At 45.8% G+C, this 26,863-nt stretch overlaps 1 protein-coding gene across 1 annotated transcript in view; it reads right to left on the reverse strand.

Annotated features, from left to right (window-relative positions):
* Positions 1–23,429, reverse strand: part of akap6 (A kinase (PRKA) anchor protein 6) — a 136,233-nt gene extending 112,804 nt beyond the window's left edge. The window contains 9 exon segments of the mRNA XM_030117540.1: positions 6,460–6,723; positions 7,174–7,314; positions 7,392–7,523; positions 8,119–8,460; positions 8,555–9,151; positions 9,842–9,983; positions 10,080–10,189; positions 22,710–22,881; positions 23,156–23,429. Of these exon segments, the coding sequence (XP_029973400.1) occupies positions 6,460–6,723; positions 7,174–7,314; positions 7,392–7,523; positions 8,119–8,460; positions 8,555–9,151; positions 9,842–9,983; positions 10,080–10,189; positions 22,710–22,881; positions 23,156–23,385 (2,130 nt within the window). The 5' untranslated portion in view covers positions 23,386–23,429.
* Positions 23,430–26,863: the final 3,434 nt, after the last annotated feature.

The following is a 26,863-nucleotide window of genomic DNA, read 5'->3' on the forward strand; positions in this document are numbered from 1 at the left end:
AAACGGAGGCCAACGTCTCCATCAGGCTGGCCTTCATCAGCGGGAGAGGAGGAGGAGGAGGAGGAGGAGGAGCAGCAGCTCGTGGCTGAGTGGAGAGACACTGCCACCTACTGGCCCAGAGGAGCATTCAGCCGCTCAGACCTCCTGACAGAAGGGTTCAGGAGACGCTTCGAGTCCCGTTTGGTGGAAAAACTGAGGAGAATCCTGAGAAAACAGCTTCTGACGAACCATCGACTTCCTCAAATTCACCAGAGGAGAGAGAGAGGAGGAAGACGAGGAGGAAGAGGAGAGAACACTTCCATTGGTCATCCCAGAAAAGAGAGAGTTTAACAGACGGAGGATAAAAGCCTTTTTAAACTCATTAAAAGATATTTTTCTCAACAGGAAGTCAAAACAAACTCATCTCTGGTATTTTGGTGAAAACTCGACAGCAGCTTTTTACCCGTTTTTCCTCATTAAAGCTTCAGAACGCTGAGGTGCAGGTGATCTTGATCCAACCTGTTGATCTGATCTCACTCCGTTAATTGCGGAAACCTGAGAAAAAAATCTTTTTTTCTTTTAAACTAAATTGCTGAAGAAGTGAAAGTTCTCGAAGCAAACTCAAAAACTGATTTAATTGAACTTTGTTTTCTGATGTTTAACTCAATTTGTTGTTACTCTATTTAATTGTGTGTGTGGGGGGGGGGGTAGGAGGGAGTTTTGGACTTTATTGTTTGACAGGTAAACATTTAGTTTTATATTTAGAAATTTCTATTTAACTTTATCTTTTTATTTGTTACTCTTAGGAAATGTGTTAAAAATAAATTCAAAAACTATTGAATAAAATTTGGGTTTTTTTTTTTTTGGCGTTTTCCATATTTTTGTTTTTCTAACCATCCATCCATCCATTACAGACATTTATTATACTCATCGTGGCGTGATCTATGTTCTTAAGTTTATGTTCTTTATTAAATTAACTTGTTTACATGATGTATCTTTAACGGTGTTGGACAGGACTGTGTTCCTCCTGCAGAGACTTGCTGACAGACGTTTTGTCTGCTTCTGTTTGTTGAAAGCGGTTGAAGAGTCGCGGAGCTGCTTCCTCCCGCTGCTCACTAAACCCAGCATGTTGATTTCTATTGTTTGGGCGAGTTTGCAGCCGGAGCTCCGCAGACAGACGGACAAAGGTCAGCCAGGAGCGCAGAGTCTGGATTCAGACCGGCCGGCTGATTTCCATAAAACCTGAAGAGCCTCACAAACCGTTCTAACAGCCAGGAGTCGCAACGCCGCCGTCCGCGGACAGAAGATCAGCTCCGGAATAACAAGTGAGGGACGGACGGCTCGTCACACACTCGGCTCATGCAAATACACACACACACACACACACACACACACCGCAGAGGATGAGCGGATGTTAACATGTTTGTGTTTCCATGCATGTAGGGAAACATGCGCTCCGTCATTTCTGTGTGTGAGAGAGATTTGGGTGTGTGTATGTGTGTGAGAGAGACAGAAACACGGAGCAAAAGAGAGTGTTTTTGTGTGTAAGCATGTGTGTGTGCATGCAGCACACACACACACAGATGTAGAAACCAGCGAGTGTGTGTTAATCAGTGGATGTTTGCATGTTTGTGTTTTTACATGTATGTGAGCAGAGGTGTGTGTGTGTGTGTGTGTGTGTGTGTGTGTATCACACATTGAGTGATTGGCAGTTGTATGTTAATTGCATGCATGACCCTTAAAGAAATAAATAAGACATCGATATGATTCTGTCCATCTGCGCTCGGCTCGTTATGAAGAGGAGACGGAAATCAAAAGTATTGATGAAGAGGAGGAAGAGGAGGAGGAGGAGGAAGATGAAGAGAAGGAAGAAGATGAAGAGGAGGAACAGTCAGACAGTAAAATGGATTCCAGGATGAAGAGGAGAAGAAGGGATGACAAAAAAAGGCAGCAAGAGAAGGAACTGAAATGAAACAACAGAAAACAAATAAGGAAATGAGGAGGGGAAACAGTCAATGAAATGAAAACGAAGGAAAGAAAGAAAAGAACAGAAAGTAAAAAGAAAAAAGGAAAAAAGAAGAGTTAAAGGGAAAAAATGACGAAGAAAATGATGTGGAAGAGGATGCGGATAAGGAAGGGGAGAAAGATGAGGAGGAAGTGGAGGAGGTGATGAAGGCAGTGTGGTTTGTATATGGCCCAGCATGCACTGGGGCAGCCTCCAGCCTGTTTGATGAGGCCCCTGAGGCCCCAGAGGCCCCCGGGGCCCGCTGAGAGTGCCCATCAGCATTTCATCTGGTCCTCCTGCGGCTCCGTTATTTAGCGCTCAGCAGACGACGCGTTCCGAAGGACGACGCTGACGGATCCGGACGGCGGCTCCCGACGCGCCACGCCCACACCGTGCTGCCGGGATTAACGCCTTACAGCTCAGCGACGTGCACACCAAGCAACACGCTAACCCAACAACACACACACACACACACAGACAACCTGCTCACCTGAGCAGGATTACGTTTTCAATACACTGCTGGCAACAGCTGGAAGCCCAGGAAGTTCATTACTGCTTTATTCACGTATCGAAGGAGGAAGATGCTCTATAATCTGGACGTTAGCAGGATGGTGTTCCAGAGTTTGGATTCTCTGCTCCCTGATTTAAAGAAGAAATGTGTTCCTGCAGTCAGGAGAAGTTGAGGCGCTCTGCTTGATGGGCTCACTGGAGGCGAGCTGAGCTCGTTAGCCGCTAACAGTTTTGAATGAGAGGAGCAGAAACTCGACAAGAGAGCGAGGTGTGGAAGAATTTCCCGCGTTGACAAACATTTTGGGGGATTTTCAGGTGAGACGGATAATTTTCCACAGCAGGCTCAGTTATTAGATCGGCGAACGTGTCTGAGCCGCCGCCGCACACCGCTGCGCCGAAATTAAAGAACCGGAGGGGGAGCAAAGTTTGATTAGAAATTCATTTAAATTATTTTTAATAGAAAACATGGAACCTGCGCGGCTGATTCGGGAGGAGAGTCTGCAGCCGGCTGCACGCTGCATTACAGCCCAGGTCCGCTTTGTACTTTTAATTAGGAGAGTCTGCCGGGGAAAAGACCCCCGTCATGCTAAACACATGGAGCGCCGTCCACCGAACGCCACCTCCAATCTGATGCTGAAGCTGCTGAGAAACAGCAGAGTTCATGTCCAACTTCAAAAAAAAGAAGGTTGAGTTAATGTAAAGAAAACAATCAGCAGAGATTTGAAAATCTCATCAAACTCATGTTGAACTTGAACCAGATCTTTAAGGACGAGCTGAATGTTGTGACTGAAACTCCTAACTCCTAAACATATTTCAATATTTCAGTTTCCTGGTCTGATGAAGTGAAGCATTTCAGTTTTAACACATTTTTTTTTTACGTTTTTTTTTTTTTTTTTCCTGTTTTGGTTTTCCCGGTTATGAAATGCATAAAAAGACCTCCTCTCCTTCAAGTGTGTGTTCAATATTCATTCATACAATCTGATTAAAGCTTTAAAAACAAACACACAAACTCACATTTGAAATACATTTTGTAATGACAAAACTGAAGCTCTTTAAATTAACTAAATTTTCATTGGAGTTATTATTTTAAACATATTCTGCATTATCTTAATCGATTCTGATTTGGCTCATTCAACATTAATATAAAGAAAACTCACTCTGACAATATAACCTGCAAAACTGAAGGATAATCAGAAGAACTAAAATTCATATGAATGAAGAACTACTAAAGCAAATGTAAAATCAAGAATAATGCAGATGTATGAGTAGCAGGATTCATCTAATTTTAAATTAATTAAAAAGTAGAGTTATAGATTTAAGAAATCATAATAAATATGTCTGTAAGCATAAAGATTAAAGACTAACGAGAGGTTAATGGAGCTGTAGTAATAATAATAATAATAATAATAATAATAATAATAACCATATTAAGCGTTTTCAATTTTTCACTAATAATCATGAATGTAAAAATAAAATAAAGCTATTTGAACCAAAACATTTCATCAGTGGAAATATTTCATGTGTGAGCAGCAGTGATCCGATTCCTCCACACTCGACTTCAAAATGTATTTTCTGTGTCTCAACTTTAGTGGTGGCGCCCGCCTTCCCCCCCTCACCCCCCCTCACCCCCCCACCTCCCCTCTCTCTCTCTGCCCGCCTCTCCCCCCCCCCACGCTGTTTATCTAAAGAAACACAGAAGAGGAGACGAACACCCCGCCGCCTCTTTATCCTCCGAGCTGTCGGTGGGCGTCCCTGCGTCGCCCCGCTGGGCCAATCAGACGGTTGTTGATGTGAGTGTGTTGTCTGTCTGTCTCCCACAGCTCGCAGACACACACACACACACACACACACACACACACACACACACACACTGATCACATGACGCACACAGGACACTTATCTAAGCGGCGGACGGCCTTCTTTGCTTTCTGCTTGGCTCTGGAAGCTCTTCAGGCCTCGCGTCTCACGCAGCGCAATCACAAACTTTCGGCGTCTGCCAACGTATGGATGTCTCCACGGCGACGTGACGCGGACGCTGATTCAGCGAGGACGGCGCCGCACATCGCAAATGATGTGGAGGTCAAGGTCGAGCCGACGGCGGTCCAGACGGTCAAAGGGGGACCGGCCGGAAAGGCGGATAAAATATTCATGTCCGACCGCGGACGAGGCGAGAAGAAGAAGAGTCGGAGAGAATAGGAGTCCGAGACCAGAAAAACACACACACACACACACACACACACACAAACACCAGAGTCCAGGGCAGTTCGAAAAGTGATCAAACTTTAGAGAAAAAACTCCACAAATCATAAAAATAATCAAATCAGGTAAAAAAAAGAAACTTCTTCAAACTGAATTGGTGAAGTGAAAAAATGAACTAGTTTGGTAAAGTTTCTTCTCATAGAGATTCCAGGATTACCAAGATTCTTCCTGCAGTTAAACAGGAGTTTAATGAGTTAGTAACTTGTCATGGGAGGAAACATTTAGATGGAAGCTAAAGATGCTGCTAATCTGATCAGACTCCCGTTAACAATAAAGCACTAACGACATCGTTTTTAGGATTTCCATGGAAACGGTTCTGAAATGGAACCGATGTGTTGTCAGTTGAAACATTGTTCAAACGGAGCGTCAGTAAACAGACTGAGTGTGTGTGTGTGTTGAACCCCGGGGGACTGCAGCTTCATTTCACATCCAATTATTTCACTCATTAGGTTTTATTTATGCAAATTGTCCATAATTATATTTTTTCATATGTATATCTGATCTAAATGCAGGAAAAAAAATGTGAGTAAAATCCTGAATACGGCTCAAGAGAAGAGTTTGAGACAGAGCTCGGAATAATCTGGAATAATCCGGACTCTTGGCGCCGCTGTCCTGATAGATGTGAAACGGTGAGACGGACTCATCTGGACGAGGCGCCAGCTGCTGCTGCTGTTGGACTCCTGAACGGATCTCCTCACTCCTGTACTGAGAGGAGGAGACGCAGAGTGGTCCTCCTCCTCCTCCTCATCCTCCTCCTCCTCCTCCTCCTCCTCCTCCTCCTCCTCCTCGTCCTCAATGAGGTGATTCATCCATCACCATGATTACATGCTGCTAATTAAGAAGCTAATCAGCTAATTAACCAGGAGCAGGACTGTGTGTGTGTGTGTGTGTGTGTGTGTGTGTGTGTGTGTGTGTGTGTGTGTGTGTGTGTGTGTGTGTGTGTGTGTGTGTGTGTTAATGTTGGACTTCCTGATGTTTCCAAATGGAAAGACATCATTAACAGCTGTTAAAAAGCAAAAGCAAAAGCAAAAAACAAAAAGGTACTTCCTGTTTCCAAAATAAAGGAGTCTTTTAAAGAGAAGAAACCAGAAATTGTTTTTTTTTGTTTCCTTGGCTGATCAGCCCGGTCTGAAGATGTCTGGCGCTCCTGACCTCTGTGGTCACTGCTCCTCCTCCTGAAGGACGGACTGATGCTAAAACGTGCCGAGCTCCTCGCTCATCGTCTCATTACGGCTCGACTCGGTCCGACGCGCTCCGACCCGCCGGCAGGCCGGCTTCATCGATCCCTGAAGGCAGCGCCGACCGGAGGAGTCGGAGGTGTTTGGAGAAGGAATAAAACCCGGAGAGGCAAATGAAACCAAACAATAAAAAAGAAGAATTAAAGCAGCGGTGCTTCTCGATAGCGGCTAATTAAAAGCGGCGCGAGGGGAACGAATCCCCAGAGCTATTGACATTTCACCATATTCGATATGACAGATATGACTGATTAGTTCACCGGGCAGCCTCATCAATAATCTGCCTGCCAATCAAACGTGACCTTTAGCGGAGGGGTGATGAATTAACGGGGCCGCGGGACGATCCAATACCAGCCCTCCAATCCATCAAGACGGCCGCGGCGGCGCGGAGCCGGCCGGCCGGCGAGGGTTCGACCCGTCATCCAGGATTAAACACAGCAGCCCGTCTGCGGAAAGGCGAGCGGACATTACCTCGATCTTCCTCCACACGTGGGGGTCCCGGTCCTGGCTCTGGATGTCCTCCAGCAGCTGCTGCACCAGCGCGGCGCACCCGCGCCCGTCCACAGGGGGCGCCGCGGGCCGGAGGGGGGGGCGGTCGGCGGACCTGCGGCCCTCGTCGTCCTCCGACTGCAGGTCGCTGAGCGGGCCGGACTCGATGCTGTCGTCCAGCGACGGGGCGATGTCGCTGGAGGAGGTGGGGCTGAAGCGGGAGGCCAGGGTCCGTCGGTAGGGCGGCTGCAGGGCACAAGGGAGCGGAACGCTGCAGCAGTGGTTCGCACTGACGTGAGGGCTTATGGAGCGCTATCTTCCTACTCTCGGTGGAAACCACAGAACATGACGACAACCAACAAACTCCAGTCCAAAAAAAATCTCAGTCCAGAACCACAGAGCATCTTCCTCCGCTGATGTAACCTAAACTGAACTAAATGAGTGAATAGTTATTCTGACTCACACAGCGCTGACAGGTCAGCTAATGCTAATGCTAACACTAAAATAATCACCACAATTAACAGAGGACGTTACCGAGTAACTAGCTTCCTTTTATCTAGAATGATTCGACCTTTCGAGTACAGAACTTGCGCCTGTCATTAATTATTCCAACAACACATCTGTCGGCAGACGACGCGACACGCTGAGGGAAAACAGGTGAATCAGTGTTCAGAGACGAACAGAACGATGTGGTACCAGTGACGGTAGAGGAGACGGAATCTCATCCCCGCTCTCTCCCACGCTGCTCCCGTTGTCTACGCCCTCGCCGACCTCCCAGTCCGTCAAATCCCAGTCGTCCACGTCCTGCAAAGCCTCCTGGGTAAAGTCTCCCGGCCTCTGCGGTGAGGACGCAGTGATTCAGTTGAGGGTGTTCGAGGTTTTACAAGAAGGACAGATGCAGGACGCGGACTCACCGACGGGACGGAGTGAGACAGACTCTCCAGCTTCATGGCCAGCATCTCTGTCTTGCGGAGCTGAGCGGGCAGAGCCAGGAACTCCTCCGACCCGTACCAGTGCTCCCTGTCCGGGCTGGATTTGGAGGAACCCTGGGCCTCCTGCCACGGAGACACGCCATGATCAGTGAGAATAGAAACTCCATCCAAACCTGCTCATTTCAGTGAAAACAGAAAACTTCTGTTGCATTTTGGAGTCAACGGTGCTCTGAAACATGATGACATCTATTCATGACATATATTCTTCAGTTTTCAATTAGGAACTTCTTTTATTGTCATAGTGCACATTCTAGCGAACAAATCAGGAACAGCAGATAAAAAATGTCCTAATATTTGTATTTTCACACTTTGCAAGTTGATTCATTGCAGATTCTGCAGTGTGTCATACATTTGTAAAATAAAACTTTCAGTAGAAAAACACTCAAATTTCAGAACTCCGACGGCAGGTATTTAAAACTGAAGTTATCTCAGAAAAAGAAGCAGAAGTTGTCATTAATTATCCATTGAAATCAACATTAATCCAGGAGGCCGAGTCATTAAAGGGTTAAAGATTGAAACAACTTGGAGAAAAAGAAGAAAAGTTGAAGATTTAATGTATTGTTTAAGACAACATAAGAAATGTTAGAGAAAAAAAAAACACTTTGAGCTCTCCAATCTCTCCTCCTGAGCAGAACCAATCATGACTCACTTTTCGCTCCTGGTGCTTCACGATCCAGACCGCCGTCTTGCCGGGCGGCGGTCGGGGGTCCGAGTCCTCTCCGGACGCCTCCATGTCTGAGGAGAGGAGCTGCTCCCTCATGGGGGAGGGCGGGGAGGAGTCCGAGTCCCCCTCACTGTGTGCGTGTGTCTTCCGGCGAGGCCTCTCCATTTGGCCGGGCGCTCCGTGGCGGGGAGGCGGGGGGGCGGCGGCGGTGGGTCTGGCCCCAGACGAGCTCCTCCGCTCGGGCGCCGGCCGGTGCGCGCCCCCCTCCGGGCGCCCCGCGCGTCTGGAGCCGGCCCGGTTTCTGTGCAGGTTTCGCCCGTTCATGACCTGTTTGGGGAATGAGGAGAGAGAAGAAGAAGAAGAAGAGTGAAGACGCGGGTTACAGCGAGGAATCTGAAGCACAGCAAACATTCTGACGAACCTGCAGGCTCTCGTAGGACTGCGACACATTCTCCGGATAGACCGAGTCCAGTTCCAGCCAGAACTTGGAGCGGTCCGGAGGGTCCATGAGCGACGGCGTGCTCCGGCTCAGCTCGGCCTGGAACTGCAGTCCGGAGAGCGGGCTGGCCTTCCTCAAAGCGCCGCCCGAGTCCCGCGCTCTGGATCCCCCCTCCGAGAAGAGGGCGGCCCTCTTGGGGAGGGACGGCTGGGTGGGGGACACGTCGGTGCTGAGGCTGACGCCCTGCAGGGGGCGCTTGGCGCTCTCGCTGTGGCTGTGTTGGGAAGCGGACGGGTCGGGAGCAGCGCAGAGCTCAGGTAGACTGGTGTGAAGCTGCTGGTCCGCCAGGGGGGAGCTCCTGCCCTCCTGGGTGGGGTTTTGGGTGTGATCCGACTCCTGGGCCTCAGGCTCCGCCTCCCCGCCTTCAGGCTCCGCCTCCTGGGCCTCGGGCTCGTCGCTCGGACTGTAGTCACTGAGCTCGAAGGCGGTGATGCCGCAGTCCAGAGAGAAGTAGTCCTGGCTGCAGCGGATGGTCAGCTGGCCGCAGTCGTCCACCTCCGTCAGAGCGTCCAGACGAGTCTGCAGATCGGAGCGTTCAAAAGACATTTCAGAGAAAGAACCATCAGTCTAACATGCTGTTGGCTGCCAGGCTCTCAAAGCTCCCACCAACACTGAAAACACTTATAATTTGTATTTACATGATATTATATTAGTTGTAATTTACATGACCCGATATGTTTCAGAAGATCAATCCCATAATGCCTTGCTCTGTGATGTTTGCATTTTGCGACATTCACACAGAATTCCACAACCAGCTTTACCTGGAAGTCTGCCAATATATAAAAAAAGGGAATTAACTAATTAATTAGTTATTACACTTGTGGTCTCTCTTTTGTCATCATTTTTGAAAGCGCAACATCAAAGAAAGATTCTCATAGAAAAAATGAGCACAGGAAGCTTTTTTAGAGTCACGCCACAACGTTCGGTGAACTGCCGTCACAGACAACACTCCAACCAATCGATAACCTGATGTGCTTTTTACATGGACTATGATCAGATCAAAACCCGGACTACACCACCCTCTCTGATCCGATCGAACTTCAATCAGAAAGATGGTGCAAATATGATCAGATTGAAGTGTTTATAAGGAGCAAATTTAATTGAATCAGCATTCAATTGAATTGATGTTTATCCCACAGCTCCTGTGTAAAATGGTGTGATCAGTGGTTTCCTGCAGCCGTTTGACCGTGGATGGTTTTTAACAACAACCTGCTGCTGGTCCTGGCTGAAGGCCTGCAGGATGTCGGTCTGCCGGGTGAAGTTTCCGTTGGAGTCCTGCAGACCCTGCAGCAGACGCTCCTTCAGGACCAGGACCGAGACTCTCAGCTGGTGCCACAGCAGCTGCACCGTCCTGAACCCCAGCAGGAAACACCCACAGAGGCAGTTAATGCACCCATCCAGTCCAGGAGCAGGGAATCAAAAGTCCAGAATGAAGCCAGAGACTCGCCTGATGTCGACGATGATGTTCACGGAGTAGGAGAGGAGTTTCAGGGAGAACTCGGTCTCCAGCAGGGCGTGAATCTGCTCCACATGGTCCGAGATGTCCTCACAGATGTCCTGAAGAGAAAGACAGAGAATCAGCGGCTGACCCGAGACAGGAGAGAAGCACTGGACCGAAAACATGGGCCGAGACAAACTGACAGAAAAGCAGAAGTGTCCTGACGTCACGACTCCACTTTTAACCGTGAGTCAGCTCCATGTGGGACCAGTTCCAGCCTCCAGAAAACACATCATCTCGTCCAAGGCAGGCCGGTTTTCAAATCACATCCGTTCCTGTTGAGTCGAGTCCAAACCAGACGGCTCTACCAGTCAGGCCAAGTACAGGAAGGTCGTCCCGTCAAGTCCAACCAGGATCAACCAGGTCCAGCTCACGTCAATCCCCATGTCAGACAGAAACTCAGCTCCACAAGACACTGGCTGCCGGCTGATATGTTACCAAACTAAATTCAGATGCAGTAAAAGTACTCGGACTCACACACACAGACAGACTGACCGACTCCGGGCAAAAATAACAGCGGCTAGTCCGAACACACACACACATTCAGCTGAAGCTTATGGACATGAAACTGATGACGCTCTACTTCTGAAAGCTCCTGGTGTTCAGACTTTTAATGGAACTATCTGAATTCAGTATGAATGTGTCTCTATCTCTGTTTCTGTTCATATTATTTGGATAAATTGTGCAGAATAGCATCAAGCTCAACTTGCTGCAGACATTTACTCAGCCATCGGTCAGCGCATTACACTGATTTCATGCATTTTTTTCTACTTATTTTATGCATTTATGAGCATTGAAACTTGCTCTTTTACTATCGTTCCTTATCTCTCAGAGTTTCCTTCAGAAACCCATGAAAGTTGATATCAGAGAGTTAATTTTGACAGTCACATTAAGCTAATTTTGGTTGTAAGCACACTGTACGGACACATGGGCTTCAGATTAAACTGGACAATGGGTGCTTTTTGGCTAAAGTAGTGTTTGGTGGTAATCTTCCTTTTTCTACAAGTTTCAGTGAAAATTGCACCATTTACACAGAATTTGCAGGTTTAAAGGTCGAGCAATGTCACACACCCTCAGGACAGTTCTGAAAAATGGATTGAAGCATTTTTTTCTCAAGCACAACTCCAATAAACACAAAGAATTGATGCTATCTTCCATTGGGTCTTACCTGGAGAAGTCAGGCATGAGCTGCAGTGCAACAGAAATCCATATGAATAATATTCCGCCATAGCTGCAGAACTGGTTCAAGCTAAAATTAGACAACCTTTAAAGAAGCAGGTGACCTGGCATTGAACCCACGGCAGATAATTTACATCCACCTCTGGCCGCTGAGTCACCGCCCCGCTCCGTGGTGACCTGCCCCGGACAACACAACACCTCCGCCTGGATTCAAACCGCGGCTGGCACGCCAGAATGTAGGTCACACACGCTGCCAGCTTGGCTCGCGGCGTGACCCGTTGAGCGGCGCTCCAAAATAAACGGGCCGCTACTGTACATGAGGCTGCAGCCCCGCCATAGCATGAGGCCGAGATGAAGGAGGGACGATGAGGTAAACGGCTTCAGCTGCGCAGGTCGGGAAGGAAAAATGAACTTTCAGCCCATTTTTGACATTCATCACGAGTCTGGACCCAGATGGGTCGAATGCAGAACTCTGCTCAGCAACCAACCATTCATAGAGAATTGTCCAGTAACTAAGAATCATTAAGTTACACCGAGTAAGCTACAATGAAAAGTATCACCGCTCGTCGATTGTTGCCACCTAAAACACATAACGAGAGATCTGAACAACTGCACTGTGGTGATGCAAATTTTCTCGCTACTTTTATCCAGGCTGCCTACATTCAAATCAAAGTTTTATAAAACGAAGTTTGAAAACTTCTTCCATCTTCATCTCCTCCTTCTCTGTAATAAAGTTATCATAACTAATTAATGACCTCCAGAGGCCATGATGGCGACCCCGTCGTTCCAGTAGGTGAAGCCACCCACATCTTTAGAACTGTTAAAAAAACAAAAGTACAATGAAACCACAACAAAACATGAGCCTTTCTATATGAAACTGCTGAAAAAATGCATGAAGTGGATGTTTGGAAGAAGAGTTGAGGACCTCAGACGGAGCCTTGAGGGATGCCAAACTAACGAAAAGGATGAAACTAGGCCCAGCGAGAAGTCACTTCCAGCTGTTAATTCCTATTAAATCACCAGGTACTGTGTTTGTGGTCTTCTGCTTCACTTCCTGTCTTCCCTCCTGACTGAAACACCCAGTGTTGTGGAATTTTTGGTGAATCAGAGCCAAAGTTCCATTCATTTGGACACAGACTGTGTGATCTCTGCACGTGAGCGTCTCATCTGCTTTATATCATCTTTGATGTCCGGTGGACACAGTCGCCCACATGTAACAGCACCTGGTTTGAAGGCAGGATGAAGAAGACTGCTCATCGCTCCACTGTCACCACCAGGACAACTACGGCCACTAGGGGTCACCAGAAATCACCACGGGGTCAGTAGGGACAGTTCGGGTCCACCGAGTCATTTATATGCATGAGAGGAAAAAAAAAAGTCAGAAATGGAATTAAACTTTGCTCAAGCAAATAAGAGTGAAAAGAGAAAAATTTGTACATATAAAAAATGTACAGAACATTGTTATGAACCAAGCTGTCAATCAAAAGATTTCACTGACATACATCCTAATGTGAGCGTACTGATCAGACCCAGCAAAACCCTGCATCAGACCGGGATCACCGGTTTGAGGCCTTCGCCATGTTTCTGTTCTCACAAAGCTCGTCCCCGAAGACATTAACAAAGAGGGCGCCGCGTCCGTCTCAATCAGGATATCTGGAGTCAAATGTGGGATTTATACCAGCCTCTCATCTCACAAGCAAACCGTGACTCCGAGGGGACGAGGCGCCTCATCAGGAACGCCCCGGCGGGAAATCAAGACCAGCACCGAAAAGGAAGGAGGGCAGTTGGAGGGGATGGTAATTACCACGGGAAACACATGGAGTAAACCAGCTACACTGTACAAGAGCCCACAACACACACACACACACGCAGTTTCGTCATGAAAGTGCTGTCATGTCGCTCTAAAACATTGGTGAAAATGTCACTGGTGTCTTTCAGAAGCTTCAATAATTCACACACAGCTTTCAAATGCTAATACACACACACACACACACACACACACACACACACACACACACACACACACACACACACACACAGTCTCAATAAATTAACACCAAGTCAGTCATTTCAATCTCAAGTCATTTGTTAGAAGATTTCGATCCCGGGCCGCTCAGAGCTAATGAGATGCTGTCATGAGTGTGTGTGTGTGTGTGTGTGTGTGTGTGTGTGTGTGTGTGTGTTCTTGTATTTCTATCCTTGTCGGGGCCAAATGTCCCCACAAGGATAGCAAAACGTGGAACGACGTGCCTTGTGGGGACCTTTTTCCGGTCCTAAGTAGGAGAAACAGTGTTTTCTTGACCATGTTGTTGTTACTGAAAAAAGTAAAAGTGCAAAAACATTTCTTTAGGGTTAGGCTTTGTTGTGGTGTGGGTTAGGGTTAGGGTAAGGGTCAGGGTTAGGGGCTAGACATGAATGGGAGTCAATGGACGGTCCCCACAAGGATAGAAATACAAGACCGTGCGTGTGTGTGTGTGTGTGTGTGGTTTTTCTGTCCGAGGTCACCGTTGGCATCATCAGGCACTAAGATGCTGTTGAGAAAATAAGAACAAGCGTAAAAACAGGTTTTGGTGGAAGTGTGACAACAATGAAGAAGCTGCAGAGCTGCTGTCTCTCTGTGCTGATTACTGTTAAGCATGACTATTATCTGACAAAGCCGTCTCGACACGATTTCACTCACCTCCTGTTCAGTGGAGGACCTAATATCCACCATTTGGAGCATCTTTTTCTCACTAACAACCAGATTTGGAGGATCTTCCTCCCAAGTGTCCACAAAGAAAATAATCAAACTCTCTCAGTTTTTAAACTTCAGCACTCCAGATATCCAAGTTCATATTGAGCCTGAACCAAAACAATGAAAGCGAGTGTGTGTTTTCCAAAAACATTCACACAAGACAATAAGTATTAAAGAATGTATTGAAAACTCCACAAGCTTCATTCATAGCACACTGATATTTAGTTCGCCACACTTCTTTTCCCCAAGTACACACCATCATCTGAACACACACACACACACACACGCGCGCGCACACACACACACACTCTGGCACTCCAGTCACGTAGAGTGAAGACATGACCTGTCAATCACAGAGTCCATACATCCAGCAGGGTTTCTAATTGCCTAAAATCAATCTGAAGCAAGTGGACTCGGGCTTCAGCTCCAATCCCAGCTCACCCTCATCACGGCCGACATCAAGGGCCTCAGACGGGCCGCGCTCAAACCGCCCGCGACAGCTCGGCCTCATCCGCACCCATTCGATCTAATAACCTTCAACTCCTCCACTTCAGCCCATCAGCGCCGCGTGTTTTACCTTGGAGATCAAATAGCGCGCGCTCCTTCCCCCTCTGGAGTATTCAAATTAAAGGCGCTTCAAAGACGACCCGGACCGCTGCTGCGATACAAAGGCTTGTTCCAGTAATTTTTTCAAAGTGGTAGCTTCTGCAAAGAAGAAAAAAAAAAGAAAGAAAGAAACCCACTCCAAACTCGTCTCTTTTTCATCCTGCGTCCACATTAACTCGGCTGACGGACATCTGAGAGGCTTCACCTGCGAATCTGAACGAATCTGAACGACACGAAGCCAACAACACGGCGGCAGACCCCCGCACCTGACCGCTGCCCAGCCCCGGCCTCAATGTCACCATGTGAAGTGTGTGCATGGCGGTGGAGCTGAGGATTCATGGTTCCAGGCTGGACTTCCTGTGTGGAGTCTGCCTGTTCTCCATCCAGGCTCCAGAGAAGGTTCACACTGACGAGCGGCGTTTCAAAAACGACGTCGTTTAATGTTGAAAACGATGTAGTTTAGCATGTTGGGCCAGTAGTGGGCGCTGTGGGCTGTTATTGTAATGAAACTATACACACACACACACACACACACACCACACACACCACACACACACACACACACACACACACAGAACAATACAATATAAACATTAAGAGAAGTCAGAGCACTTTGAATCAGTTCCATTTTCAGGTACTCCGAGCACCGTTGTCATGGAAACAGACCCCCAAAACACCAACAACGTGTTTTCAGTCTAAAGTGCAGGCGTTTAGTGTTTGATACAGATATATTTCCAGTTGTATTTAGATGGGTAAAACTGGCTGAATCCAGTTACAAAGCGGCATTATGACATCGGAACTAAAGTTTAAACTTTTAAAGATCCACAGCTTGTTGTTTTTCCACACAACTTCAGCAGTAAGAAAGATTCTCTTCTTCGTTCCTCACATGAAGGCAGAGATCACAGACTCTGGATTCTTCTCAAAAGAATGATTCCTCCAATAAGATTCTGTCTTACCTTCTAACTTCAGGATCTGTTTAACATCGCAGAGCGACAAATCTGAATCCATAGAGTCAAGAAAAAAAAAGAACAAAACACACAAACTTAGAAAGTTTGTCCACAATGCGGCTCCCATGTGTGGAAATGGTGACCGAATGACGGCGAACGTGTGTGTGCGAGTGTGTGTGTGTGACCTGCTTCTTGCAGGAGGGTGTTGGGGAGAGGAGGGGTGACAACAGTTGGGGAGGTTATTTTAAGACCAACCTCACCCCCCGAAACACACCCAAACACAGACCCTTAGTGCCAGTTGTCCCACTTCAAACACACACACACACTCTAAATGTGTTGTGAGTAATTTAGTTACTTTATATTTTCTGTAACTGTTAGTTTGTAGTAAGGTTCAATCAGTGATAATCTGCACAAATCTGAGATGATCCCGTTTCTTCATACAGGAATCGAGGTTATTAGACTGAAAATACAGTTCCTGTTCACACAACAGTGCTGCAATCCTGTTTTCAATATTTCTGTCGCGTAAATGTGTGTAACCGGGGTCAGCGATCCAGAGGTTGAGAACCCCCTCCGCCCTCATGTTTGTCTTGTCACGCTGAGCGTCACCGATTCCCACTCCAGGTCAGGAGGTCAAAACATCTGAGAAAATATCAACTTCAACCCTGGACTCCTCGGCTTCTAGACACATGGCCTCCTGCAGAGGTGCATTGTGGGAAATGTATTGTCTTGTCAGCTGAACTGAGTGAACCTGGTCATGGAGGAAATCGTCCCAGGATCCCCGGCGTGAACGACGTCAACGGGAGGAAAAATACCCAGACAGCCGGGAGACTCTGCTGCTGCTGGAGAGCGTTTACATTCATAACAACGCCATGTCTCACTAAAGTGTGTCCCGTGAGTGTGTGAGTGTGCATGTGTGTGTGGTATGTATACAGTATATTGTGGGTGGGAGCGGCAGGTTTATTTTGTCATGTCTTCTTCTTTTTGAAGGCTGTAAAGCACTTTGTGCTGCTTTCATGTATGAAGGGTGCTTTGTAAATAAAGGTTGATTTGATTTGAACAGTCTGAATGGAGGAGAGGAAGGAGAGATGGATCAGACAGAGGAGGAGAGGAAGGAGAGATGGATCAGACAGAGGAGGAGAAGGAGAGGAGGATCAGACTGTGGAGCTTCACCGATTCAGTCACAAAAAACACAAATGTGGGAAATTAGTTTTATTCGACTTAGAGAGACACAAAGGACATTGAGTCAAAATGAGACGCCACGGGCCCTCTGGATGGAGTCTGCATGTTCTACACCCACTTGTTAGACCGTGTGTGTGTGTGTGTGTGTGTGTGTGTGTGTGTGTGTGTGTGTGTGTAGCCTCTCCCCTCTCAGAGCAGCCAGGCCATTTTCCAGGCAGCTGTTACACGCCGCCTGCAGCCGAATGCTAAGAATGGCTGAGAGGCTGGCATACCGACACACACACACACACACACACACACACACACACACACACACACACACACACACACACACACACACACAGTTGTTGCATCACTATAATCGTGTCCTACAGTGGCTCGGCAGCAAGGTCAGGTTAGAGAAAAAAGCCCTGCAGGCAAACGCATTGGAAATCTGACAGAGCGAGGCAGAGGAAGGAGGGATGAAGGAGAGAAACAAAGCAGAGCAGGAGAGAGATCACCGCAGGCATGAATACCATTTCAAATGGCCGTCTGCCCATCTGTCCGCTCCCATCTCCCCGCGCCTGCCGGCCGCCACGCACCCGCCGCCACGCCTGCAATTAGGCGGGATGAGCGGGACGGCGGAGGTGAATCCAGGTCCGCCGGCCTCCAGGAGCTCATTATCCAAACACAGACATCAGCAGCACCTCGCTCCAGAACCTCCAGCAGGGCCAGCAGCGCCGGCCGGCCGGCCGGGAGCCCGCTGGACGGACGGACCGCTTCCTCCGACAGGAGTGTGTTTAACGGGTGAAACTGAAGAAGGATCGTTCAAGTTCCAGAGCGCCTCATTGTTCCATGAGGAGGAATCTGAACAGTCTTCATTCAGAGGACGGACTGATGGACCCGACCACTATCAACTCTCCAGTTTCCTTAAATCTTCCCCAAATTGACATCCTTGAGTCCGGTTAGGCTCCATTTACACGACGATAAGCAAACACTAGAGTATTTCGGTTTTCCGTCTAGCAGTGGCGGCTGACCGAGAAGAGGGCGACTCCGAAAGCGAAGGAAATGACAAAATAAACTCAACTGATCGATGACAATTACATTATAAATGAATGTGGATCATTTTCTATAAGTCATCTGCAATAAAAGAGCAGATAAATAGCTTGCAGTGTTTGTGTGTGTGTGTGTGTGTGTGTGTGTGTGTGTGTGTGTGTGTGTGTGTGTGTGTGTGTGTGTGTGTGTGTTGCAGTGTGATTGGCTGCTGCCAGCCTGGTGCTGAGTGCTGATTGGCTCACTGCCGGGGTTTTTAAAGCTCTGGCTCCTCTTCAGAAAGCTGGAGGTTTGTGTTTGTGTTATCGTGTGTGTGTGTGTGTGTGTGTGTGTGTGTGTGTGTGTGTGTGTGTGTGTGTGAACCTGCTGGAAGTAAATCAGTGTGACTTTATCTCTGATAACTGTGTTCAATTAGAGAGATGTTATTATTGGCACTATTATTTAGTTGGGCACTTTCAGCAGTTTCAGAGAAGATCTTATTTTCTTGTTTTGAAAGATATAATTCAGAAAACTGTCTTGTTTCCTATTTTTCCATCTAGTTAGGTAAGTTTAGGGACAATTAGCATGTTTTTGTATTGTTTTGTTTTTTGGCACTTCTCACATCCAAGGAAATACAAACTGCTTGTATTCAAACTGCTCTGAATCAGAAATCACAGAAAAATAACACTTGATTCAAACATCTGCAGAAAACATGTGTCTGCATGCGTGGGTATACACACACACACGCACGCACACACACACACACACACACACACACACACACACACACACACATGCGTGCATCATTTTATCATGAATAGTGAGACATAAGTAAATAAAATCACCAAAACAAAGTTGGAGTATCTATTTTTCTGAACACCTTTGAATTTTTTTCAATAATTTTAGTATGTATTGCAGTTTTTTCTTGTTTTCACAGATTTTATCCTGTTTGTTTTTTTGTGTAGATTTTTGTCTTTGTCTAACAGAGATAAAAGATCTATATTAATAAACCATATTTGAAATAAAAGACGGTGCTTTGGAGCGAAATGTAATTTATTCCTGCTTTAAGATCTTTGAACCAGAAGCTTAGAAAAAAAGTACATTTCTCAAACCTTTTCAAAGACAAAGAGACTAAATTTGTGTGAAAACTGCAGATATTTACAGCTGAAGAAGTGGTTTAATGAATGTTTCCCTACTTCACTGCACAGAAAATAAGGAAACACTTGTAGTTATCCTGAAGTGTGCTTTATTACGGTATTTGATTTATTTTACTGTTCAGGCTCCTCATACAAATACAAATATATATATATATATATATATATATATATATATATATATATATATATATATATATATATATGTATGTATATACATATGGACTATAAAGCCTCCCCAAAACCAACAGGAAACATGAGTGGATTATTTAAAAAAAAAAAAATCTCTTTAATTTTCTGGATTTAATAAATTAAACAGTGGTGTGAAAAAAGGAATTTAAAGAAAATGCTTTAATAGAAACTAAAGAATATTTACTGTATTTTTTTTCTCTGACAAAAAATATATTCCAGAATTTGAATTCCTTGTGAAAATATTGCTTAAATTATTTCAATTTCAATTCATTGAGATTCAAATAATACTCAATATTTTATTTTATCAATTAACAACTCTGTTGCAATACCATAAAACTACCGCTAGAGGGAGCCCACAGACCGTTTAAAGAGTCACATTGATTCAGGGGTTTTCCTAACTCAAACTAAATGTTTGCAAAAAAGTCAAATGAAATCACAATATAAGTTATTTCAAAAACAACACAAAATAAAAACCGTTAAACACACCATAACAATACTGAAATAAATACAAAAAAATCATTAATTATAAAGAGATAAAAACAGATTGAACATTTTTTTTTAACTGAGTGCGTTTTAAAACGTGGGATTTTTTTATACTATGAGACTAACTAATTGGAAAAATGAAAAAAAAAATTAAAGACATTTCAATAAATACAAAAAAGTCACAAAAGTACAGAAATGTATAACACAGCTTAAATATATATTTTTAAGCTATTTAATTCTTTTTTTTTTGAGTTTTTGGAGCAAGGTTTGGGTTTCTGATGTTGTACAATATTAAACTTTATGATTTGAATATAGTATATATTGGTGATATTAATGAATATAATAAGCCATGTACAATAAAATACATTTTTTGATTTACTTATTTTGAAAATAAGGATTTTAAATAAAAATAACATGGAGATCAATTTCATTATTTTTTTGTTTTATCTCCTTTTTCCTGTTCTCTAAGCAGAAACAGTTATGTGAAGGTGGACAGGTTAGAAATAGATGTATTTAACCAATAAACCCTAAGATGAAAACCTGTCAGAGGTTTTCCTCTGAGTGATGAAGATGAGATCTGACAGGAGTCACACTAACAGAAGGCGTCTCGTCTTTTTTTAACCTTGAACCAGCTGTGGACGGACGGAGTCGTCTGAACGTCGAGTCTGAGTTCCAGACCAACCAGGATGTGGGAGAGAAGAAGGAAAAACTCCTGATGAGATTCAGAACAACCAGCAGGGAGACGTTCTTCATCCGTTACCTTCGTTAAAGCGACTGTGTTCACTTCATTGTGGATTACGGTATGTTGCAAATATAACATTTTCCTTGCTGTCATGAGAACGCTCCCAACTCGGAAGTAGGAATTTCTCAACCAGTAACTTCCTCATGTGAGGCTTTCTCGGCTTTCTCGGCCTTCTCGGCCTTCTCGGCCCTGCATGTGAAGCAGTGAAGTGATGTGTCATTTCACTGAAGGAGAATCATCACTTTTAGAGACGATGACACGTTCCCGCCACAAGAGGGCGCCAGAATTCTAATAATGGCAGTGAGGAGAGGCAACGACAGAACAGCTGAGGTCAACTACAGCACTGTTTCCAAATCAGAGGTCCAGGACCCCCTTTAGGAGACGCTGTGGATCACTGGAGGGCCCAGGGCTTCGTCTGACCTCAGATCGTTCAGATTAGATCTGCTCACGGCAAAGAAAACCAGAATCAAACACTCTGATAGAATCCAGAGTAGAAAAATAAATAAAGCCAAAACAACCACAGCAAAGATGACGTTATGATAAAAATAAATAAAACTCATCAGTTTCTAAAACAACCGAAACAGGAAACAGGAAATTGCTGTGTAACTGCAGGTAAAACAAATTGCTCATCATCCAGATTATAGAGCATCTTCCTCCTCTAACATCCAGATCATACATTCTTCAGATATTGCTCAGGGTTTTTAGGCAGAGGAGGAGGAAAAATGCCAGAACTGCGTCTTGTATCTTATATCTTATACCGTAGTGCTGGCAGGGCATGCCATGAATGAGTCGAGGATTTTGACAATTTGGACTTTATGAAGATGAACTCAAACGAGTCATCCGGCTCGGCTGTAACACTCCTCACTCATGTTACACCGTGGCAACATAACCAGCACTGAACAGGGTCACAACAATGGTGATAAGACAATAACAACAACAACAAACACAAACCAACAGGAACAAGAATTACAATCAAGTCAGAGAACAAGTCCCGGGAAATAACATCCCATAATCCTCTGCACTGCCCACCACAGCACCGTCACCGGCACCCCACAGTCGCTGTTACAATATACTGCAGATATTTATATTTCCTCCCCTTCCCAAATGCTGAGAAGGAATTGAATCTCCTCAGCTGAGCCCAGTGCCGGATTATCCTCCTGCAGAGCAGCCTCCCTGTTTCTCCTTTCTTTACTGCATGTTCGTTATTCATGAGAAAAAAATCACCCCGATGATCGCAGATTTGATTACGTCAGAGACGCACTGACACATCCCCGATACAGATCTGATTTGCTGAGGCCAGAAACCCTCTCAGAATATCAGAACCCTGCTCACACTGTCCAGAAGCAGAACCGATCGGTGACGCTGGAGAGCAAACAGCTGGAACCGGGTCCCGAAATGAGGGCCGAATGATGGAGCTACAGACCAACTCAATGAGAGACAGAGTCACCATTATTCTGCTACAGTTACTTTCTACCTGCAGCAACGAGCGACGGAACTTCACTGCCGTTCAATTTACAAGCTTCTTGAAGCAAAATCTAATTTTCGGAAAATTGTTTAACGCTGGAAACCATTGCACATAAACCTCAAGAAAAAAAACAACTAAATGTGCCAAAACCAGTGTCTGTGATCACTCCTGCAAACATCCACCGAAATCTGAAAATAACACTGCCATGAACACTTGTGAAAACCTCGACGGACACTTCTTGAAGCCGCCGTCAGTGGACACTGCTGTGACATGCTGTTTGATATGTTCCACTGCAGCAGGCGTCTCTCTGCTCAAACTTTCAGAGGAGGTAAATATTTCAGAGGTGAGCGGCGCCGTGTGTTTCTGCTGTTAGAGTCTGACTTCAGAGGCGACTGCACTTTATTACATAAAGAAAACCAGCAGAAAAACCTCTGTGTGACCGCAGGAAGCTTACATAACACCGAGGCATGATGGGAAATGAGCTGCCTGAGGACGGACCGATGGTCAAATGAGTCCAACGTAAGATGGCTCCTTGTGTGTGTGTGTGTGTGTGTGTGTGTGTGTGTGTGTGTGTGTGTGTGTGTGTGTGTGTGTGTGTGTGTGTGTGTGTGTGAAGGTCACACAGAGCAGACGAGCCGAGGCGACAGCGCTGATGTACAGACGGAGAGTTCACAACGTTATCACTCACTTTTGACTCAAAGACAAGAAGAAACCTGAAGCCGCAGGTCAAAGGTCACGCCATCAGCGGCTGAGAGGTCCAGAAAACTGCTAATACATGTCTCTACTGATACGTGTATGTCCATACACACACTCTTGACCTAGAGGAAGCTCAGTGCACCTCCAGAAACACAAACGGCGCCACTTCCTGTCACAGCTGCTGTTTTTACCTTGAGCTGCACCAGGTGGACGTCCACGTGTCTGCTGTCGCTGTCCTGACCCACGGAGTGAGACAGCTGCGTGACGCGCTCGCCCGTCGCCCTCAGCCACTTTTCGATCTCCGGCAGGTGGAGGACCACCTTCCAGTCGGCGCCGGTGTTCAGAGGCGGAGGTTTCCTCGACCTGGAGCAACAGCAGCAACGTCGTTTACAAGGTTTTCCAAAACACGGACACAAAGTGTCTGATTACTCGAACACAATTATTGAAACACGGTCCTCTGATAAAGTGTCTCAGAACCATAGAGAGTTTTACTTCCAGGTTTTTGTTAGCTTTAGCATTAGCTGCCGTCTTCACAGTTACAATTTCACCAAAACTCCTGTTTACGAACACAAATTCTTTCTTTAGGTGGGGATTAGTTACACAAGTTACTAAAAACAAAAACGTTGTGCTTTCAGACCTGTGGGAGGGGTCTCTCCCCAGGTGGACTCCTCCCCCGGAGGGCCCGGGGCCCGGCGAGGAGGCCCCATCCTGTGGTCTCTGCTCCGGATCGGGGCTGAGGGGATCGGCGGAGTTCCCGGCAAGGGGCGAGGAGACTCGGAGGTCCGGGGTCGGGGTGACGGGGGTGACGGAGGTCAGCATCGGGGAGGGGGGCTCGGGGGCCACGGGAGAGAGAGCGATGATGCTCATGGTGCGAGAGGCGGCGAGTGGAGGACCAGGATTCCTAATGCGACTGGACGGGAGTCACGGGAGGAAACTGGAGAGAGAAGAGGAGGAAAACTTCAGTGACCTTGTTCAAATTCCTGTTTCATCGCAGACAGAGACCTAAAGCGCATCTGTGCTCCATTATAAAGGCACAGACAGAGTTCTTGCTTTCATTACATTGATTCTGTTCATTTCCAGGTGAGCTTACAGATAAGACAGATACAGACAAATACAAATAATTTAGTGTAAGTAAATAGAAAACATGCATGAAAATGTAACATCGTCAAAAAAATGACAACTTCAACATGATGCTAATTCTAAACTTTGTATCCTGGTGTGAAACACAGAGCGGTGTGTCTTTCAATAGTGCTGCTACTAAACATATAAACAGTCGTCCCACTGTACAGACCTAACACTGTGAAGTCCTGGCTTTGGCCCATGGACCCTATGTTTAACACAGCTTCGGGCTCTTCTGATATGACCTGAATCATTCACTGTATTTTAAAGATCGGAGACTCATCAAGTCAGATGAAACATTACGGCACTGGCATAACAGTCCACGAGAATCCGTTATGAGATGATCTACCAGTGTGTGCAGACTGGGTCTTTCGGTTGATTTCTTCATGGACACATTGAGCCACTTCAGCTCGTTTTTACATGATCATTCACATACACTCCTGTTGACCGGCCTGTCGTGTGTGTGCGTGTGTGTGTGTGTGTGTGTTGGGCACCAATCGAGGTGAAGGTTGGACTCAACATGTCGACAAAGCATACTGTCTGACAATTAAGGGACTGGATTAGAATGAACCTCCGACAACCAAAACATGTTTCCAGGCTCCAACACCCCTGATTCTAATAAAAGAAAACCTGATCAAGCTCTGCAGGGATCCGATCACAAGAAGAGATGCTGACTGAAAACCTGACTGATTAGAACCTCGACTCCAGAAGTTCACAACGCTGAGTTTGATGTAGAGGATGCATAGCTGGTTCCGATTCATACGTCTGTGGTCTGTGTCTGTAAGTCTGTTTGAGTCAAGTTTGACTTTCCAGTTATAAGTGTGTCACTATTGCTGAGAGTGAGAGGTGACACTGATATTTTTATCCCGGTTTTAATACATATTGATATGAAGTGTTTTGCCTGTTGGTGAACCACCAATAGGCTCTGATCACAACATTTTCAAGAGGAAACAGTAAATGTCGGTCATAGTCCAAAAAGGTTCATTGGTCTTCCAAGTTATAATCCAAAAACAAAGGTTCTTTTCCAGACAGACAGAAGAAGACAACTGACAGCTGCCGAAACCGTCAGGTAAATAACTAAATGCCAATCTGGTCTTTGGAAAAGAACCTTTGTTTTTGGAAATGTCGGTCATGTTTCGGCCGTTATTTTAGATTACTAACACGGTTTCCAGTGTCAAAAAAAAAACAGTTAAAAAAACAACCACAGTGCAACGGTTTCCAGAAGCTCTGCTCATAAGTCAGGAAATAAACAATTTGAAATAAAATGCAAATGTGCAGCCAGCTGTTTGTGTGGCTCACTCCAGAATTTAACAGTGCTTCTCCAACAAAATGAGCACTCATGACCATTTACTACACTGTCATCTGCATACGTGGAGACAGCAGATACTGAGTAGATCCGTATGAGTTGAATGACGGAGCTGCAGAGACGAGAGGCCACACAGAGAAGGTGAGTTCCGAGGAGAACCTCTGCTGTCCGGCCTGCCGCACCTCTTTGAGGATCCCATCATCCTGGAGTGCAGCCACAGCTCCTGCAAAGCCTGCTGGGAGTGCTGGCGCATCCACAGTATAACACCCAACCGCCTGCTCTGAGAGAAGACGGCTCTGGCTGGAGATCTCCCGCCGAACCTTTCACTGAAGAGCCTGGATGAGGCGTTTTTATAGGGGAGAAGTGTCAGGTCTTCCTGAGAGGCTGCAACATGTGACCGACCTGACCGTCGTGAGACAGGTTAGTTTCGCCCTACTGATGATGCGTTGTTGCAGTAGTAATCGTCTCAGACAGACTGATGGACGTGGTCAACCAAACTTTACTTCATATCCCCAATATCAAACCTGCCACGACATCCACGGCCAATCCGACGCTCAGAAACCCAGAAGCAGGACTGGTAAGGGGCTCCAAGGCAACTACCTCAGCGAGCAATTCTCAGTCAATCACAGGGCGACCAGAACGAGCCTCCCCTCTCCACCCGCTCCCCCACCCCCCATTCAATCCCACCCATCCCAGTGCACACGCTCCCCCCACCTGCCAACGTCTCAGAAAATGCTGCAGTAGCTTGTTTTGCCTTACAGTCACTCAGAATGCCCAGAAAGGCCAGATCTGTCATCCTGTCTCACTCAAGCTCCATCTACACTGAAACAAAGTCCGGCCGACGCAGACAGCGACGCGCCTCCATTAATCCACCATGTGAACCTGGTGATCCCTGGTCCTACCAAAGCCTGTTGATGGCAAAACCACCCCGAGCAACAAAACGTAGTTTCTTTTCGTGGTAATGCTGATGCAGCAAGTCTCGTCGAAAACATTTCCCTCCAAGCTCCTTCAGTCCAAACCCTCACTCACGTTTTTAAATGTTTCCGTTTATCCGGATGAAGTTGGAGATAATCATTAAACTGGAGGGATAAAAAGAAAATAAAATCTTATCAAAAAATGTGTGTTTTGTACAGATAAGAGAGAAACTGGTCCAGACATCCTCTCATATCAGTCTGTGTCAAAATGGAAACCCTGCAGGACGTTTTCACTCCTTCAATGATGGACTTGAACGTCGAACCTTCGTGTTTTATGATGCATTTGAAGAAAAAATTATCAGCCAATTCAAATCTTTTCTCAGCTGGTGTTATTTTTTGAACTTGTTTCAATATTATCAGAGTCAAAAGTATTTTTCAATAAACATGTTAACACTTCTTTTAAAATAACTCCAATATTTAAGTATTTATTTCATCAAATGTTTGCTCACTTTATGAAAACATGTTGCTTGTAAAAATTAACTGTAGTAGTATTTAAGGTTTTTCTTCCCACCATCGTTTTAGTTGAAAAAAGGTTTGATTTTAAATTTCTGAATTTAAGAATTCCTTAATTTTTAATATATTGTTTAACTTTGAGTCAAATTATTCATAACAAGCAATTATTTATTGTCAAATATAAATAAGATCAATAAATGGTCAAACTTAGAATTTAAGCTGATGCTATTTTTTTCCCTTCTCTGAAACTCCGCCGGCTCTCAGTGGAAAAACTCCGACCCCAGACAGAAACCCAGATATATCCCATCGTACCTTTCTGCCTGCCTTCCTTCAGGAGGGATTCATTAATCCCTGGAAGTGAACGCAGGTTGGGTGAGAATCAGGACTGAACGGCGAGCGGCGTCCATGTTTCTGTGTTCACCTTCTGTTTCCTCCCTCTGTTCTCTCTCTCTCTCTCTCTGTCTGAGAGACACTGGAGCTGTCACAGCATGGC

The sequence above is a fragment of the Salarias fasciatus genome, chromosome 19 (assembly GCF_902148845.1).
Source record: "Salarias fasciatus chromosome 19, fSalaFa1.1, whole genome shotgun sequence".
In the NCBI taxonomy this organism is placed as follows: Eukaryota; Metazoa; Chordata; class Actinopteri; order Blenniiformes; family Blenniidae; genus Salarias; species Salarias fasciatus.